Source organism: Apodemus sylvaticus, chromosome 1 (assembly GCF_947179515.1).
Source record: "Apodemus sylvaticus chromosome 1, mApoSyl1.1, whole genome shotgun sequence".
In the NCBI taxonomy this organism is placed as follows: domain Eukaryota; kingdom Metazoa; phylum Chordata; class Mammalia; order Rodentia; family Muridae; genus Apodemus; species Apodemus sylvaticus.
In genome coordinates, this window is record NC_067472.1 from 77,195,733 (window position 1) to 77,213,213 (window position 17,481).

At 43.8% G+C, this 17,481-nt stretch overlaps 1 protein-coding gene across 2 annotated transcripts in view; it reads right to left on the reverse strand.

Annotated features, from left to right (window-relative positions):
* Inpp5f (inositol polyphosphate-5-phosphatase F) overlaps positions 1-9,197 on the reverse strand; it is a 95,030-nt gene extending 85,833 nt beyond the window's left edge. Inside the window, exon 1 of one of the 2 annotated variants that reach the window (XM_052197359.1) lies at positions 8,817-9,197. In XM_052197359.1, the coding sequence (XP_052053319.1) occupies positions 8,817-8,913 (97 nt within the window). In that variant the 5' untranslated portion in view covers positions 8,914-9,197. The remainder of the gene's footprint in view (positions 1-8,816) is intronic. The other variant, XM_052197369.1, reaches the window with a different exon arrangement.
* Positions 9,198-17,481: the final 8,284 nt, after the last annotated feature.

Here is a 17,481-nt window from a genome sequence, read left to right on the forward strand (position 1 = left end):
GTGGGCCCTCACAAAAGCTTTGCCTTCAAACCCATCATCATCTTGGATTCACTGTTTCACCTTGCCTCAGATGAACAACTGCTCCCAGATTAACAACAACAACACACCAGAGAGAGGGGAAGCAGAGGAGAAACCAGTACCCCATCTTACAGTCTGGCCAATTACATCCTATTCTGCTCTCGTAAGCTCTCTGTCTTCTCTGATATCCTAGTAGAATAAGAGAATTGTACATAAAAAGCATTATTTCAGCTGGTGGCACATGCCTTTGACCCCAGCACCTGGAAGGCAGATTTCTGTGAGTCAAAGACCAGCTGGTCTACATAGGAAGCTTCAAGCCAGTCAGGGCTACATAAAGAGTCTATCACAAGAAAAACAAAAACAATTTTTGATAAGATAAAAATCCCCACAGCTAGTGGTACCTTCCAAAGGCCTTTTCACTTTTTTAAGGTGTTACAACCACTAGGAATTTACAGCTGAAGGAACTTCCTAGAATAAACCAAAGAACACCTTTCTTCCTATTTTATTAGGAAGAAACCTGATTCTCCCAGCGGATGGGGTAGGAACCACTTAGACCTCTGACCTCAAGACTCAAATTAATGAGCCAGGCATAGTGTTCTCAGCACTCCATTTCCATCAGCCCGGGCACTGGGAAGCTAGAGGAAAGGGAATCAGAGAGTCAGTGTTGCCCTCCAGTACTGAGTTCAAGGACAGCTAGGGCATAAGAGGCCCTGTCTCAAAACAAAAGACTCAGATCAAATCTTGCATATAACTTTTTGTTAAGGTTCTATGCTAGTATCTGTCTCTAGAACCCTGTGTGTCTCCTGCACCGGCCCACACACCCTGCTGGTCTGGTAGCAGAACTGTTCATCTTCCTACTTTGGCACAAACTGAGTAGACAGCCTCCAATCAATACATGTTTCTGTTTAGTTTGAGACTGGTTCTCAAGTCACACACAGGAGCCTCAAACCCCTAAGTATCAGAGGCTGACCTTGGACTCCTGAGCTCCCTGCCCCCCACCTCCCAAATTCTAGGCTTACAAGTTTGTACCACCATTTTTTGTTTGTTTGTTTGTTTTGTTTTTGTTTTTTGGATTTGGTTTTTTCGAGACAGGGTTTCTCTGTGTAGCCCTGGCTGTCCTGGAACTCACTCTGTAGACCAGGCTGGCCTAGAACTCAGAAATCCACCTGCCTCTGCCTCCCAGAGTGCTGGGATTATAAGCGTGCACCACCATTTTATACTGGGGTTTTTTTTTGCAGTACTGAGGACAGCACCCCAATTTTGTGCATGCTAGGCATGAATTCTGCCAAATGAGCTACATACATCTCCAGCCTCTAAACAACACTTTTTTAAAAGACTAAATGACGTCACAAAGTAATTCAGAAGAATATATATTTAGCATTAAATGCTAAATTAAATGGGAGAGTGCTTCTCCAAGAAATGAGAGAACTTGAAGGTTACAAGGGGAAATGCCACAGCTCTAGAAATGAGTCCAAGAAGTAGGCAGCACACCACCAACCATCCTCAGAAACTCTTCAGTGTGCCCACCACAGCCTTCTGAGCAAAGACAGGTGCCTGGGCATCAGCACAGGGAGAAGAATGTTTGCATCTAGCATAAAAGTCATGTTTTATGAGGTGAATCATCAGGAATCTTATTCTCTCTCTCTCTCTCTTTCTCTCTCTCATACACACACACACACACACCACACACACACCACACACACACACCACACACACCACACACACACACACACACACAAGCTTAATATTACAGTACATTACAGTTAGATGTTAAAACTGTCTAATGAGATATATTAGTGTTACATAAATTATAAATTTAAAGGTCCATATTACTTTTAAAAAGTAAAAAGATGCCCTGGAAAGAATAAAATTCCATAAACAAACTAGTATATCTTGATATATCTTACCATTAAGTTAAGGAAATGCAAGAATAAATTTGAAAAAAACTGAAACTAAAGTAAGTTTTTAAAATTTGCTGCTTTTTGTTAATATCTCACACATATGTGTATGTGTGTGTATCAAAGACAGGGTTTCATTAAGTAGCTCTGGCTGGCTAGCCTGGAATTCACAGAGACCTGCCTGCCTCTGCCTCTCAAGTGCCAGGATTAAAGGTGTATGCACCATACCTGTCTTAATATAATATTATATATGTGTGTGTGTGTGTGTGTGTGTGTATGACATAATTTTTATATATAATTCTTTGAGAATTTAATAAGATGTATTTTGATCATATTCATGCTCTACTCCTCCCCACGCTCTGGTGTTTTCAGATAGGGTTTCATGTGGCTGAAGATAGCCTTGCACTTCTAACCCTCCTGCCTCCACCTCCCAATTCTAGGTTTAAGGCATGTGAAAATAATTTAAGAGAAAACACTCCAAGGGACCTAAAATCATTCTGTGTTTCTCAACTAGATTTACCAAGGAAAATAATGACTGGATTTTTTTTTTCTTTTTATGAATGGAAGCCGTTCCCTTAAGGGTCTCTCAACATCTGCAAAATGAGTCATCCTACAGAGCATGCAACTGAATGAAGACACTGCCAGTGTGTTTTCGAGTACTCTAACGCTGAAAGTTCAATGTTTAGTCTCACCTTTAAAACACTATTTATACATGATTACTTACATATCCCTACCAACCAGAAATAACATTTCCACCATTTTGATAAACAGACTTTGTTCAAGTGTTCTCAGTTCACTTATGGCCAGTTGACATATAATGATCACAACTGAAATCAGCTAACAAGTCATGATTTATCAAAGGCTCTGTAATATCACTGTCACCTCCAGACTTGGATAAGCAAGGCTAGACTTTAAAGAGTTACATTTTAAAACATTTGAACAGGAAAAGAATAATCTATAAAAATAGACAGAGATGGCAACACAGTTTGCAAAGACCTAACACGCTTAAATCCATGATCCCACAGCAAAATGAGAACATACTGCATCCACAGTACAGGTGAACTGGTTTGATTTTTCCAATAGTCTAGTGTCTGTGCCCAAAGACATGAGCCTACTCCACCATAAAATCCAAGGATCCAAAATCAACAAAAGTAACCTTTGTGGTAGAAGGGCCAGGGGTAAATAAAGTGTTTGTGTGTCCCACTTAATTTCATTTAAAAAGAAAACAGATCTACTGAACCTCACAACTTTCCAAGCTGGACTTCCCCCATAACTAAATAAAATGTGAATGAGAAATGAGCACTGGACCAGAGTCGATGGTCTAAAATGTTCTAGTCTCTATTTAATCATCCCAACAAGCCCTTTGATGCTCAAACTATACGAGGTGAACAGGGATGATAGTTATTTCAATACAACTCCTGCAGATACCTTATGAGGGACATACACTAGCAGTCTGGAGACAAGTGCATTCTCCCTCCATTCCAGAGCTCTTGGAGAGCATCATGCAGCCAGGTTCCTGAAGGCCATACTGAGGTCACCACGGTCTGCCACCTGGCAGCTCTACTCTGTGTCTGTCTTTTCACCCTTGCCTCCTTCCTCAGTGTGCTGACTGGATGGTGCTCCTCGAGGCTCAGAGTCAGAATTCAAGTATCTAGGAATCAGGGATTAAAAACAAAAATTCCTCCCATCTTTAAAGGTGACTGCCTTAAAGGGGTTTTCCTTCCCCTTCCAGCTCTCTCTCCTTTGTGTACTCTAAAACCTTGCCCTGAAACTGGATCTAGGATTCTTGCAAAAGCTAGCCCTAAGAGAGGTTTCAGGTTGCTCATCACTGGAGGAAACAGTTCCTATCCAGCACATATCAATGTCTGCTCTGAGATCTGCCCCATGATCTCTTCCCTTCTTCTACTGCAGACGTTCTAAAAGCCCAAGAGAAACCTGAAGAACTGACACTGGCTGGAAAGGCTGCTTGCCAGTCTATTACATAACAACATCATGGAGTTTCTTATTAACTACATAAACTAATTTTGCAGGAAATGAGGTAAGGCAGGCACGGGGACAAAAACAAATGAGAAGCCCACACTATCAGCCCGTGACTTTTTTTTTCCTTAGCATGCTCGCTTTGACATGTGAAGGGCTTCTTATTCCCCTGCAGGTTACATTACAGTGCTGTAGGTGCCCATGAAATATAAACCTTACTTACAACCTTATAGTCAACAAGGTAGAGAGGTTTATAAAACAACAATGCCAATGCTGAAGAATGTGGCTCTGAAGGCACACACTGGACTAGAAGCCTTGGCTCGCTCTCTTTCTCCAAGAATTTGGACAAATTCCTCCTCTATGCTTCAACCTCCTCATCTGTAATAGTAGACTAGTAACAAAACTATCCTCAGAGTTTTACTGAAGGAAGAAATAGAATAGGCTATACAGTCCGTTAGAACACAGAACTCAGAAAATATTCCTCAGGTAAAAGGCTGTTATTGTAAATTGGTATTAATCTTGGGTGAAAATACAGGAGGCAAGCTAATGTAAGAACCCATGCAGCCCGCCTGCCACCATATTAACACTATACTATATAGGGTAATAGAAATAGTGCAGAATATAAAACTAGTGTCTTTTAAAAAGAAATTAAAGACTAAAGACACTAGTAAACCTGGTTACAACAATAATAAATGATTTGGAAGCCAGGCATGGTGGTTCATGCCTATAATCCTGGCACTCAGGAAACTGAGGCGGGAGGATTGGGCAGAATTCAGGGCCAGCCTGAGCTAAATAAGATACTATATCCAAAAAACAAAAATTTAGGTTTTTTTTTTTTTATTTAAGTAAAATGATAGGACATAAAATAGTAAACAAACTAAATACAGTTTCACACAGTGTATCTCAAGAAATACATATTCCATGTAGATTTCAGTTGTCCTCAGACCGCCACAAGTACAAAGCAACATGTATATACATACCCCTTTCCCCCAAAAGTAAAAATACAATAATCTGATTGTCAAAATTGTAAGAAGAGCAAGAAAACTTCGTGTGGATTCTGATAACTAGTATTCCCTCAGAAAGAAAGAAAGAAAGAAAGAAAGAAAGAAAGAAAGAAAGAAAGAAAGAAAGAAAGAAAGAAAGAAAGAAAGAAAGTGTCCACTACTATTCACCATTTAAAGTTTCATTTTGCTACATACAGACTATATGCTCATAAATGCTGTGTGTATATCAGGTGATTTGAGATCTTTCATGGTCACTCGGTCTCAGAATAAAATGAGGTAACACAGAAATAAATTACATAACACTGCCCCTTCACACAAAGCCAAAAGACTGGAAGTAATTCTAAAATGGAAAAGACTGCATAACTACTTCCAAAAACAGATTGTATTATATTCTTTTAATTTGTTAAACTACAATCCTCTTAAGATATATATTTATTTTTCAATTAACACACACAGTATTTTTTTTTTTTACATTTTCAAACAAAATGTGTTTCTGTTGCTTCTTCTCCCCCCTCATGCCTGCCACATGCCCCTGGTCTTCCCTTCCCCTCCCCCCATCATGTCCGCCATGCCCCTGGTCTCTTGGCCCACCTCCCGGAACTCTTTTCTACTCCAACACCACATATATCACATTACCCTCCCCTCCTTCAACTCCTCTTTTCCCTTCTCCTGGTTTCCTTTTGATTAAACTATAATTCTTAGTGTCTGACTCTCTCGGTGTCAGTTAAATTCTACTCTTTGGAGAGTACACAGCACTCGGTCACTTTCCTGTGAAAAGGTAAAACAAGCTACATACTTTTTTTCTGGTGGTTCGTAACTTACAACTGTGATAAGCATCTAAAAATAAACTAAAATCAATGCTTTTCAAAACAATAGACTACTTACCACTGCTAGGAAAATAAAAACAGACAAATATTTATACTATTAAAAAAAACTTAACACTCACACTCTCTCTCTCTCTCTCTCTCTCTCTCTCACACACACACACACACACACACACACACCACACAAGGGTAGGCGGGGAAAGAAGAGAAAACAGATGCTGGTGTATCAGAAGTAAAATAAATCCAAGTGTAAATTCTCACATTTCTCGATGAACTGGAGATTTCCCACCCAATTAAATAAATCTTTTTGTTTGTTTGTTTGTTTGTTTTCTTTTGTTTTGTTTCAGGCAGAATCTCTCAATTACATAGCTCTGGCTGTCTCAAAATCTGATATGTAGTTTAGGCTAGCCTCAAACTCACAAGCCACCCACCTGCCTCTGCCTCCTGAGTCCTAGGATTCAAGGTGGTCAGCAACCACTCTTGTGTAAATAAATCCCTTTAAAAAGAGTAATTTGGCTAGGTGTCATAGGTCACACCTGTAATCCCAAAGGAGGAGGAGGCAGAGACAAAAGTATTGTTGAATTTGAGACCAGCTACAGTCCATTTTAGGCTAGCCTAGGCTACACAGCAAGATGGGGGGGGGGGGGGAGAGACATCAAAATGGGGCCTAAAATAAATACTAAACCCAAGAAATCTTTTTTTTTATAGCAATAATTTAAGTGTGAGGAAAGTTAGAGTTGCATTTGATTCAGGTTAACTCAATCATGAAGCATGCTCTGTATTCATTAAACACTCTTAAGCCTACAGACACCAAGATTAGTAAAGCAAGGCCTTGTGCTGAGGCCTATGTCCAGGGGAGAAGACACAAACTATTATCATATAACATGTAGAGAGGGTTATAATTTCGGTGTGTACAACGTACGGAAAATGTCAAGAAAGAAAATAAATGTGAACAATAACTACCCTGTAGATGAGGGCCAGACTAGCCCAGGGCAGACGGCCTTGAATATGAGTCTCACACAATGAAGTAGGCAGGACAGGGACAGGGACAGAAAGTCACAGGGATTCAAAGCTACAGAAATGGCTATGTTAACCTTAAATATTATTATCACTTGTTTTTTTCTGATGTCTCTAGGAAAAAGAAAACTTCCTGTTTTTGGTCATTCAGTGTGTAAAAATCATAATCCCAGCACTGGTTGGTCCTATAATACCACTTGTAATACAAAAACAAAACAAACTTGGTCAGTAGTCTATTCGGTTGTTGACTAACCACAGGTGGGGAAAACTAAAGATTTTAACTCTGTCACTTCAAGCAAAAGCAACACTTGCCATAAAAACAGAGAAGAGAATGTTCAATAGAATAAAGAGAATCTGAAATAACCCTGTATAAATTAAAAAAAAAAAAAGACCTAAAGAGCATTGAGATCAAATATTATTACTAAAATAGCTCTACTTGGAATCTTAAACACTGAATAGGTTAAACTATTTAGTAGCTACAGGATGCTTCACATACTCTGCTTGAACAGCTAAGGCTCATGCCTGTTAAATCTGAAATCTGTGGCCTCTGCCTTCCTCTAGGGCTACCTATGGATGTCGGTGATGGGGAGTGTATCTATGAAATGACGCACACTGAACTGAGAAGCTATAACAAACTTTTATAATGGCGAAAGGTTTTAAGTTTGCTTTCTGATAGGAACTTTGGGCAAACAAAAGGTAGCCCAAACCTCAAGGCTAATAATTCCAGAAAAAGCCCTGGTTAAGCTTTCTGGTTGAGGAAACTGGCCTGAAGAAAAGAAGAGTCCTGTCTGACACGCACTCCAAGCCCCTCCATTTATGCATTCCAGCTCCCAGGAATTTAGCTCTTGGGAATTTTACAGCCTAATTCTCCCTGCTTTACACTTCACGAGGGTGGCAGGCTAGGAAAGTGGTCAGATTAGGATAACGAAGAAAACGTCAAGAAACTAGCCCAAATTAGTCTACCTACATCATCTATCCCAAGGTCACCAAGAGTTGAGGACACGGTAGTGCCACCATTCTGAAAAGAGGAAATAAAATACAGCGGCAAGAAAATGCAACCAGAGCCATATTTCTGGAGGAAAAACAAGTTCTCCTTCACCGCTCTAGTAGAGTAACTTAGGTCTCCGTACAGTGGACTCTACTGAAAAGCGTCACCAAACCACTCTTCTACACTCTCTGGGACCTCACATATCTCTCCTCACCTGAAAAAGAAGATCAAGACCCTACTCCTGCAGGCTGCTGTGGGGACTGGCACTAAGACACTAAAGGACCTGTCCTTGGAAGCCATCCCATAAGAGGTAACAAGATGACCTCAAAAGCTCCCTTGAAGTTATTCTACTAGATTCACTCCAGGAACACAGGAAAACGTCCAATGCGGTGGCTCGTTCAAGAGTTCCGGTCTCACTTTTCCTAAAGTAAAAAGATTTTGACCAATTAAAAAAAAAAAAAAAAAAAACAGCACTGGCGAACTAAGTAGAAGCTACCCAAGCTCCTCCAGAGCGATAACTGATGGCAGGTGTCTGAGAACAGGAGCTACTGCTTAACCCAACTGCAAACAAAGTTTCCTAAAACAAACTAGTGGCTGGAGACTTTGGCCTCTCCTGTGTGTGACATCCAACACAATTTCTTCTCGAAAACGGCAGTTCATACACTAGTTTTCGACCAAGTGCTGTGAGGTAACCGTCCTGAAGTCACTCTAGTAAGTGACCGGGAACAACTCAAGGATGTCAACAAGGAGTGGCCCGAAAAAGGTTCCAGTGAACTGATGGAATTGGAACCCAGAACTTCCCACGCTGGACCGTGAGACGATGCTCCAGGTGGAGGCCTGCGGGGGCTTCATGAGGGACCCGGTCCCCCCACCCCAGGCCCGGGATACTGGAGGAGGTGCACTAAAGGGGTGACCGACCTCACTCAGGCAGGAATGCGCGCCGAGGCGGAGGCCGCTCCCCTCAGGACCAGCGCTGACAACCCCAAGCATCCCGCCCAGCCTCCCGATCCCCGTTCCGGAGGGGCTGGGCCGCGCCCCCCGCGCTCCAGCTGGCGCGCGCGCCCCACCCAGCCCGCGCCGCGCGCCTTACCGGGTCGGAGCTGCAGGCCGCCGTCGCGCCGGCTGCACCACAGGGCACGCTCGCCCTGCTGCAGGATGTAGTGGTCCTTGGCCTGAAAGAGCTCCATGCCGGCCCCACGCGCTCCGGGAGGCGGCGGTCCCCCGGCCCAGGCACGGCAGCGGCCCGCCCGGGAGCGATGCAGGAGTCCTCCTCCACCGCGACCACCAGAGTCTGTGCTTCGAGGAGACTCCTAGGATCCACCCCACGGAAGAACAGGGTGGGGAAGCACTCGGGGGCCTGACCCGCCGGCCAAGAACGCGCTTGGGCAGCCGAGGCCCGGGAGGCCTTTTCCCCCTCCCCCCACAACTCCTGTACCTAGGCTCCGCCTCCTACACTGAGACTCCACCTCCTATAGTTCATCCTGGCTCTCCATACACTCCGCCTCCTCCCAGGTTCCTCCCAGGTTCCGCCCCGCGCCTTGCAACTTTCCCTCCTATAATTCCTCCCCTCTCCCTTAGGCTCCGCCCTTGATCAGGCTCCTCCTCCGACTCCGCCTCCCTCTGTAGTTCTCCGAAGGCCCTCCTAGGCGCCGCCCTGGTCCCGCCCATGAGTTTCTAGCTCAGCCCTCTCCCAGTCTGAGTCTCAAGCCTCTTCTTTCAACTCTCGCCGCGCCTCTTTCAGTTCCTCCCTCTCTGTCTATAATCTCCACTCCTCCGCCTCTCCCACTCGCCGGCCTAAGAGAGCAGCTGCGACCACAGGCAGACCCTGGGCCTGACTAAGTCTGGTTATACTGGCTAGACGCCCTTTGTGCAGCCATTTCTTGATCTTTCCCTGATGTGCAAGCCGGTCCTTCATTCCTACCATTAGCTCCTAAAAAAGTCTGGTCAAGTCCCGGAATCCACCTGACAGTACTTCCTCCCCGGAGTACATTTACCCCCAGTCTGAGCGAAGACCAAACCATGGTTGACACCAGAGTTCTATCCCAAGTTGGCCCACCGCTGAGCAAAGGCCGCTCTATTTTGGCGTTTCCTATTAGAACCTGGACCCCAACAATCATTTAGTAAATGCACATCAGTGGAGATGTGAAACAACAGAATACACATGCGAGTTAGCAGGGCTAGTGAGGAGAAGGTAAAGGAAAGTCTGAGAAGTCCACCTATAGGAAGTCAGTTCATGAAGTAAAAGGGATGTCCCTCAGAGATAGTAAAATGGCTAGGTGGCAATCTGAACCAGAAAGGATTTGGGAGATAAAGCTTCCAGTTCTAGACCTATCTCCCAGTCTCCAGACTCCTCTTTGGTTATGTTTTGCTATATGATCTTGGGACTATTTTAGTGTCTACTGGTTGAATTTGTGACCTTGTTTTACATTCTTAGGCTTCCACTTAGCATGTTAATGACTTGTCTCCCTTTAAAACATTCTTTTTTAGCTGGGCGTGGTGGCTCACGCCTTTAATCCCAGCACTTGGGAGGCAGAGGCAGGCGGATTTCTGAGTTCAAGGCCAGCCTGGTCTACAAAGTGAGTTCCAGGACAGCCAGGGCTACACAGAGAAACCTTGTCTTGAAAAAACAAAAAAACAAACAAAAAAAAACCATTCTTTTTTTAAAAAACAGTCCTAAGGGCTGGAGAGATGACTGGGTGGGTCAAAAGTACTTTGCTACTTTTGCAGAGGACCGGGTTCAGTTCCCAGCACCTCCAGGGAAGCTCACAACCAACTGTGATTGGACACTCTTCTGACCTCTGTTCTTGTATGCATGTAGTGCACAGGCACATAAATATAAAGTAAATGGTTGTTGCTATTGTTGTTGTTGTTGTTGTTGTTTTTCTTAAAAAGCCTAAGATACCAAAAAGGATGTAATACTTTCAACCTTTTGCTCAAATGAAATTGAGAAGTCTCCAAAAACAGGAAGAAATTCTTATTACTAATCATTGCTAAGCCCATACTGATCTCCACAGCCCATCAAAAGGCTCATGACAACAAGATGTCCTGGGATCTTTCTCCATAAGCTCAGTGTCTGGTGACTGCTCCAGACAGCCCACCATAAGGGTTGTGATTACTCTACCAAATCTTTATGAGGTGATTTGGGTAAAGGTAATGTGTTGGTTTGTATATGCTCAGCCCAGGGAGTGGGACTATCAGAAGGTGTGGCCCTGTTGGAGTAGGGGTGTCACTGTGGGCTTGGGCTTTAATACCCTCATCCTAGCTGCCTGAAAGTCAGCCTTCAGATGAAGATGTAGAACTCTCAGCTCTGCATGCACCATGCCTGCCTGGATGCTGCCATGCTCCGGCTTTGATGATAATAGACTGGACCTCTGAAACTGTAGGCTAGCCCCAATTAAATGCTGTCCTTATAAGAGTTGCCTTGGTCGCCGGGCGGTGGTAGCGCATGCCTGTAATCCCACCACCGCCCGGCGACGCATGCCTGTAATCCCAGCACTCTGGGAGGCAGAGGCAGGCAGATTTCTGAGTTCGAGGCCAGTCTGGTCTACAGAGTGAGTTCCAGGACAGCCAGGGCTACACAGAGAAACCCTGTCTCAGAAAAACCAAATCCAAAAACAACAACAAAAAAAGAGTTGCCTTGGTCATAGTGTCTACTCACCATGTAGTAGTAAAACCCTACAGCAGGTAATGACAGTAAAAAGTTTCAACAGAAACTTAGAAAATTAAATCAACTGCAGATTTATTGTTGAATTCAGGCATATGTTGACACATTCAGCAAACATAAGTACTGAGAAAGTTCTTTGAAGACAGCATGTCTTGAAAATTATTTCATTATTTATTAAAGAATTACATTAAACAATCCTGTTTAAAATAGACTAAGCCAGGCAATGATGGTGCACGCCCAAAACCCCAACAATTAGGAGGTAAAGGCAAGAAGGATCAAGAGTTCAGAGCTAAGCCTGGACTACATGAGACCATGTCTCCAAAAAAAAAAAAAATTATATGATTAAAACTTTTCCAAATGTTTTTTGGTTTGGTTTGGTTTGGTTTTTTTTCAAGACAGAGTTTCTCTGTATAGACCTTGCTTTCCTGGAACTCACTCTATAGATCAGGCTGGTCTCGAACTCAGAAATCTGCCTGCCTTTACCTCCTAAGTGCTGGGATTAAAGGTATATGCCACCACTGCCCCGTTTCTCTGACTCTTTTAAACCAGTGGTTCCAACCGTGTGGCTACCTACTAGAATCAGCTGGAAATTTTTTTAAAACATATAAATGCTTAGACCTCAGACCAACTGAAGAACTTAGTTAGTGAAGGGCGTTGGCACCAGTATTTTTTTTATTAAACTCAATCAAATGAGTATAATGTGCACCTAATATTGAGAAGCACTGTTTTGAATGAAATTAATTGGAAAACTGCCTGACAGTCTGGTAAACAGTAGTTACTCTTTAATATCATTGTATGAGATTGGGTACCTATAAATCAAGACCTAACACTCAGTAAGAGAGAGGACACTCTGGGAAAATGATACTCCCCTAATCTGTCTGACTAAAATGCATACTGCTCTCTCCCTCAGGTTCCAAAACCACACTGAGCCCTGGGGTAGGTGGAGCCCCAGCCAGGCAAAGGGGGGCAAGGGCCAGGGGGCAGTACTTTGTTCCTCAGGCGGATCTCAACAAGTTCCTGCCACAGCTGACTTCCCTTCACCTTAGACTGTGTGACCCTTGGATCCTGCAGAGTTCCTGACCCCTGCCTGACCTGTCCACAGGTCCTGTGGACATGTGATGGCCTTGCTTGGCCTATTGCTATTTTCTAAGCTTCATCCCTCTCCCAACTTGCTGATTCAAGGTCTTTCTACTCTGCGTGTCACCCAGGTTACAAGGGAAGTGGTTTCTGTTGTTTAGTTTTTGAACATCGATGACCATTGTACATGTTTGTTAGTTACCGTCCTTTACATGTATGGTTATATTTTAATTATCTTAATTGTTCTTTTGTTTGTTTTTCAAGACAGAGTTTCTCTGTGTAACCCTGCCTGTCTCGAACAGATCTGCCTGCCTCTGATTCCCGAGTGCTGGAACTGAAGGCATGTGCTACCTCTGCCTAACTTATGTTTGGGTTTTTGAGACAGGGTCTCACTATATATGTGGCCTGGAACTCAATACCTAGATCAGTCTTGGTTTTGAACTCACAAAGATTTGCCTGTACCTGCCTCTGCCTCCCAAGTACTGGAATGAAAGGCACATTTTACCATAACCCTGCCTTCTATTTTTATTTTTAACTGTGTGTCCATGTGTGTGTGTATGTGTGTGTGTGTGTGTCTGTCTGTCTGTCTGTGTCTGTGCGTCTGTGCATCTGTATGTATATGTCTGAGTGTGAGTATGAATATGTGTGTATAGGGATATGAATCTAGTGCCCACAGAGGCTAGAAGAGGGTGTCAGATCCCCTGAAGCCAGAGTGAGTATGAAACCTATTATTTTAATTTTTTTCAAAGCCTACTTTTAATAATGGTTCTTAAACACTTTAACCTCCCTACTATCCCACCATCCACCAGAGGTAGTGAAAAAGTAAGGACATGGGGGAAGTGGACCTGTTTAGAAATGGTTCTTTGGAGCAAATCCCATCTGTGTTGTGGGGAAATCAGCAATTCAGTTCACAGGTCAGCAGCAGCAACTCAGTCTGTACACAAATACTTCATGAATATACCAACAAGCCAGTTTTGTAGAATCGTGATAGCAAACATAAATCAGCAGTGGCGGTACAGCCTAATACAGTCAGGCCTTGGGCGAATTGGCACGAGTCAGCAGGAGGAATCAGGACCAAAAGGGATGCCAGGAGAAGTTCTTTGCCATGCCTCCCTCAGCGAAGCAAAGATCAGCGAAGCTTCAAGACCAAGAAGAGTTGCAGAACTAGCTTGACCAGCCAGCCTCTCTCACTGGCGCATTGAGTCCTGTCAGTACTCCCTCCAAACATCACATGTCCTCCACAGCTCTTGCCTCACCATGTGTCTTGACTCAGCGTGTGAGACTGTCTTAGGAAATGCCACGTGAGTCTATCTATCTCAGCTGACATCACTCTGCCAATCAGCCAGAGTCCGAGGAAGCAGTAAGGAGCTGCAGGACACCACCACAAATTTTTGGGGGGTTCATTTCTTTCTATGGGCAAATGTAGCTCAACTATACAATGTAAGGCAAAATAATACATGTGTGTCATTATCAAAGAATCCTTCATCACATGTCCTTTCACATGCTTGCTTTAGCAGAACACCCTTTCACCTATGTCTGCTTCAGTGAAACATTCCTCCACGAGTCTGCCTTAGCAAAACATCCTTTCACTTGTGTCTGCTTCAGGAAAAACTCCTTCACGTGTTTGCCCCAACAAAGCACCATCCAACACAACTAACTTTCCAAAGAACCTTTAAGTTTCCATTTCAAGTCCTTTCCCTTACCCTAACCACCAGCCCCCCCACCCACACACACACTCCAGTCAGGTGCCCAAGAACCAAACTCAGGTCCTCTGCAAGAGCAATATATGCTCTTAAATGCTGCACCACCTCTCCAATTTTTTCTTTTTCTTTTTCAATTTAAAAAATAGAGAATCCCTACAGCACTGAAATCAACAAATGTGCACAAATGTATCCTGAAGTGGAAACTTCTAGTTTCTTTGGAAAGTTAGTTATGTCAAATGATGGTTTGCTGGGGCGCACAGGTGAAAGGGTGTCTTGCTAAAACAAGTGAGAGAATGCGTTCCTGAAGCAGACGCAAATGCAAGGATGTTTTAATAGAGCTAACACATGGAAGGACCTGCGATGAAGGAGTGTAAATATAACCCCACAGACACTGGGAGGTGATCACTGAGCCTTGGTTTGGTTTACTCCAACTCTCTGTTCTTCACTAATGACATGCTTTATATAGCATTGTTGAGCCCAGCTCATGGTTGTTAGGATTCTGTCTAAGCTCCACCCCACAGTTACCTGGCAACAGCCAGGTATGCCCCGCCCCATAGTTACCTAGCAACAGCCAGATGGGCCTGGTCTACTATAAAAAGGGCTGCTCAGCCCCTCCTTTCTCTCTTACATCTCTTATTCTCACACTCTCAGCCTCTCTCTTGCCCCCTCTTGGGCTCTTCTCCCCTCCTCCCTCTCTCCATGTAGTCATGGCCGGCCTCTGCTTCTCCCTCTCTCCCTTTCTCCCTCTCTCTGCCTTTCTCTGTCTCTACTACCCTCTTAACTCCCCTCCCCATGCCCTGAATAAACTCTATTCTATACTATGCAGGTGTGTGTCTGGCCCCTTAGGGGGAAGGGATGCCTCTGCATGGGCCCGCTGAGGTACCCTCTTCCCCCCCCCCCCTGCACTGCAGGCAGAGTAACACAGCCATTGAGAGAAACTTGCCCAAGAACTGCTTTTTTTCTTCTTTTTTTAAAATTTATTTATTTATTATATGTAAGTACACTGTAGCTGTCTTCAGACACACCAGAAGAGGGCATCAGATCTCATTACAGATGGCTGTGAGCCACCATGTGGTTGCTAGGAATTGAACTCAGGACCTCAGGAAGAGCAGTCAGTGCTCTTAACCTCTGAGCCATCTCTCCAGTCCCCCAAGAACTGCTTTTGAAGTTCCTGCAGCAGCTTGCTTCTTCAAGGCAACTGGTGAGCCTGGCAGTTCCTTCAGGACTGAACTACAGCTGCTGGTTTGTGCCTGATGTCTGCTTGCTGAAAGGACTGGACAGTAGCTGCTGGTTCGTGTGTGGTGACTGCCTAGTGGACTGGACTATAGTGGCTGAGTCTTATTTGATGTTTACTACAGTACTAAACTGCTGCCAAAGAAGATCCGAGCTCGCCCCCCAAAGAACTATTGCTGAACAGGTCCCCTTCCCCCACATGCTAATAGCTTTTCTCTTCCACTACCTCATCAGTGGACTAGAGGAGAGGTTGAACCCTTCCTTCTTAAAAGTAGTTTGCAAAAAAATTTATGCCAATAGTATCCACATGCTTAATTTTACTCAAATAAAAGTGGTACATGACCCAACTCTGATAAGAATTTTGGACCTTCAATGTCAGGTTTTTTTGTTGTTGTTTTGGTTTTGTGGTAAAGGAAGTCGAACCCTTGACCTCACACATGACAGACTAGAACTTGACACATGAGCTATAAACCCCAGTTTCTCAATATTAGTGTTATTGACACTGAGGGTTTTTTGGGTTTTTTTTTTTGTTTGTTTGTTTGTTTGTTTAAGTCTGATTAGACTTTGGTATCCTCTGGTGAAATTTGAAATCATTTCCTGTCTCTTGTTTGTAATTGTTCACAGTCATGTACATGGTATGTCTATGAGATCTTTTGCTTTTCTTTTTTTTTTCCTTTTTAGATGTATTTTTTTATTTTTATGTGCATTTGGTATTTTGACTGTATATACGTCTGTGTGCAGGTGTCATCCCTGGAACCTGACTTATTGTGAGCTGCATGGGGATGGTAGGAACGAACATGGGTCCTCTGGAAGAGCAGCCCGTGCTCTTAGGTCTTATCTCTGTGTAAAAAATATCCCGGTGGAGAGACTGGGTTTTTTTGGTTGTTTGGTTTGGGGTTTGAGATAGTCTTACTCTAAGGGCTAGGCCGCCCTAGACCTCAGTATGTTCTTCCAGTGTCCCAAAATGTTGCCATCCTCCTCACCCCAGACGCCTCACTGCTAAGATTACAGGGGTGAGATGCCATACCTAGCAAGAATAGGCTTATTTTGTTTTTACAAATATTTTTCCCTCCTCACAAGATAATTTCTTTGATCAGCTGTCTGATGGACTCTTCCTTCCTTTGCTTGTTTTTTCCTTCCTTCCTTCCTTCCTTCCTTCCTTCCTTCCTTCCTTCCTTTCTTTCTTTGAGATAGGATCTATGTCTCTGTGGGTGGATGAAAGCATGCAGCAATCCCTAACCTCTTGCATGATGTAATTACACTTGTATGCCTACTTAGATAAGCAGTCAGAATTGATTAACTTTAGGATTACAGGCCCATGACACAGCTGTGATGGAGGATGCTTTGGGTTTTGTAGTGGTGTGATGGAGGAGTTTTCTATTACCAGAGAAGTCCCCCTCATCTGTGTAGACAGTTATATCTAATCCATTGGGGGCTGCCTCAGGACCAGAAAAGCAGAGGCAGAGTGTAGGGAGCAGAGCAATTCCAGAATGTGTGTATATTATTGAGATGAGTGCAGCCAGATCAAGGACCCAATGCCTCAGTCCCATGGAAATACAAATATTTGTGTGAGGCACAGAGATGGCAAAGCCTTCCTCTGGTCTAAGTACATATGAGCATTTACGTTATTAATAATTGACCAGGCTGGGCAGTGGTGGTGCACGCCTGTAATCCCAGCACTCTGGGAGGCAGAGGCAGGAGGATTTCTAAGTTCAAGGTCAGCCTGGTCTACAGAGTGAGTTCCAGGACAGCCAAGGCTACACAGAGAAACCCTGTCTCAACAAAACCAAATCCAAAAATCCAAGAAAAAAAATTGACCAGGATATAGTTATTGGCCAAAGCTTCCTCTCCCTAGATATGTATAGCCTTAAATTGTTTCCCTCGAGAGACCTCCCACTGAGGCTAGCTAGCTTCTCCTATTAAACTATTTCATCTGTATGAGTACATGCCAACTGTGCGTGTGGGCCCATGAAATTGAGAAAAGAGTCTGATGCCTTAGAACTGGAGTTATAGGTGGTTCTGAGCTACCTGCTAGGGACTGAACTCAGATCCTCTGGAAATGCTCTTAACCACTGACC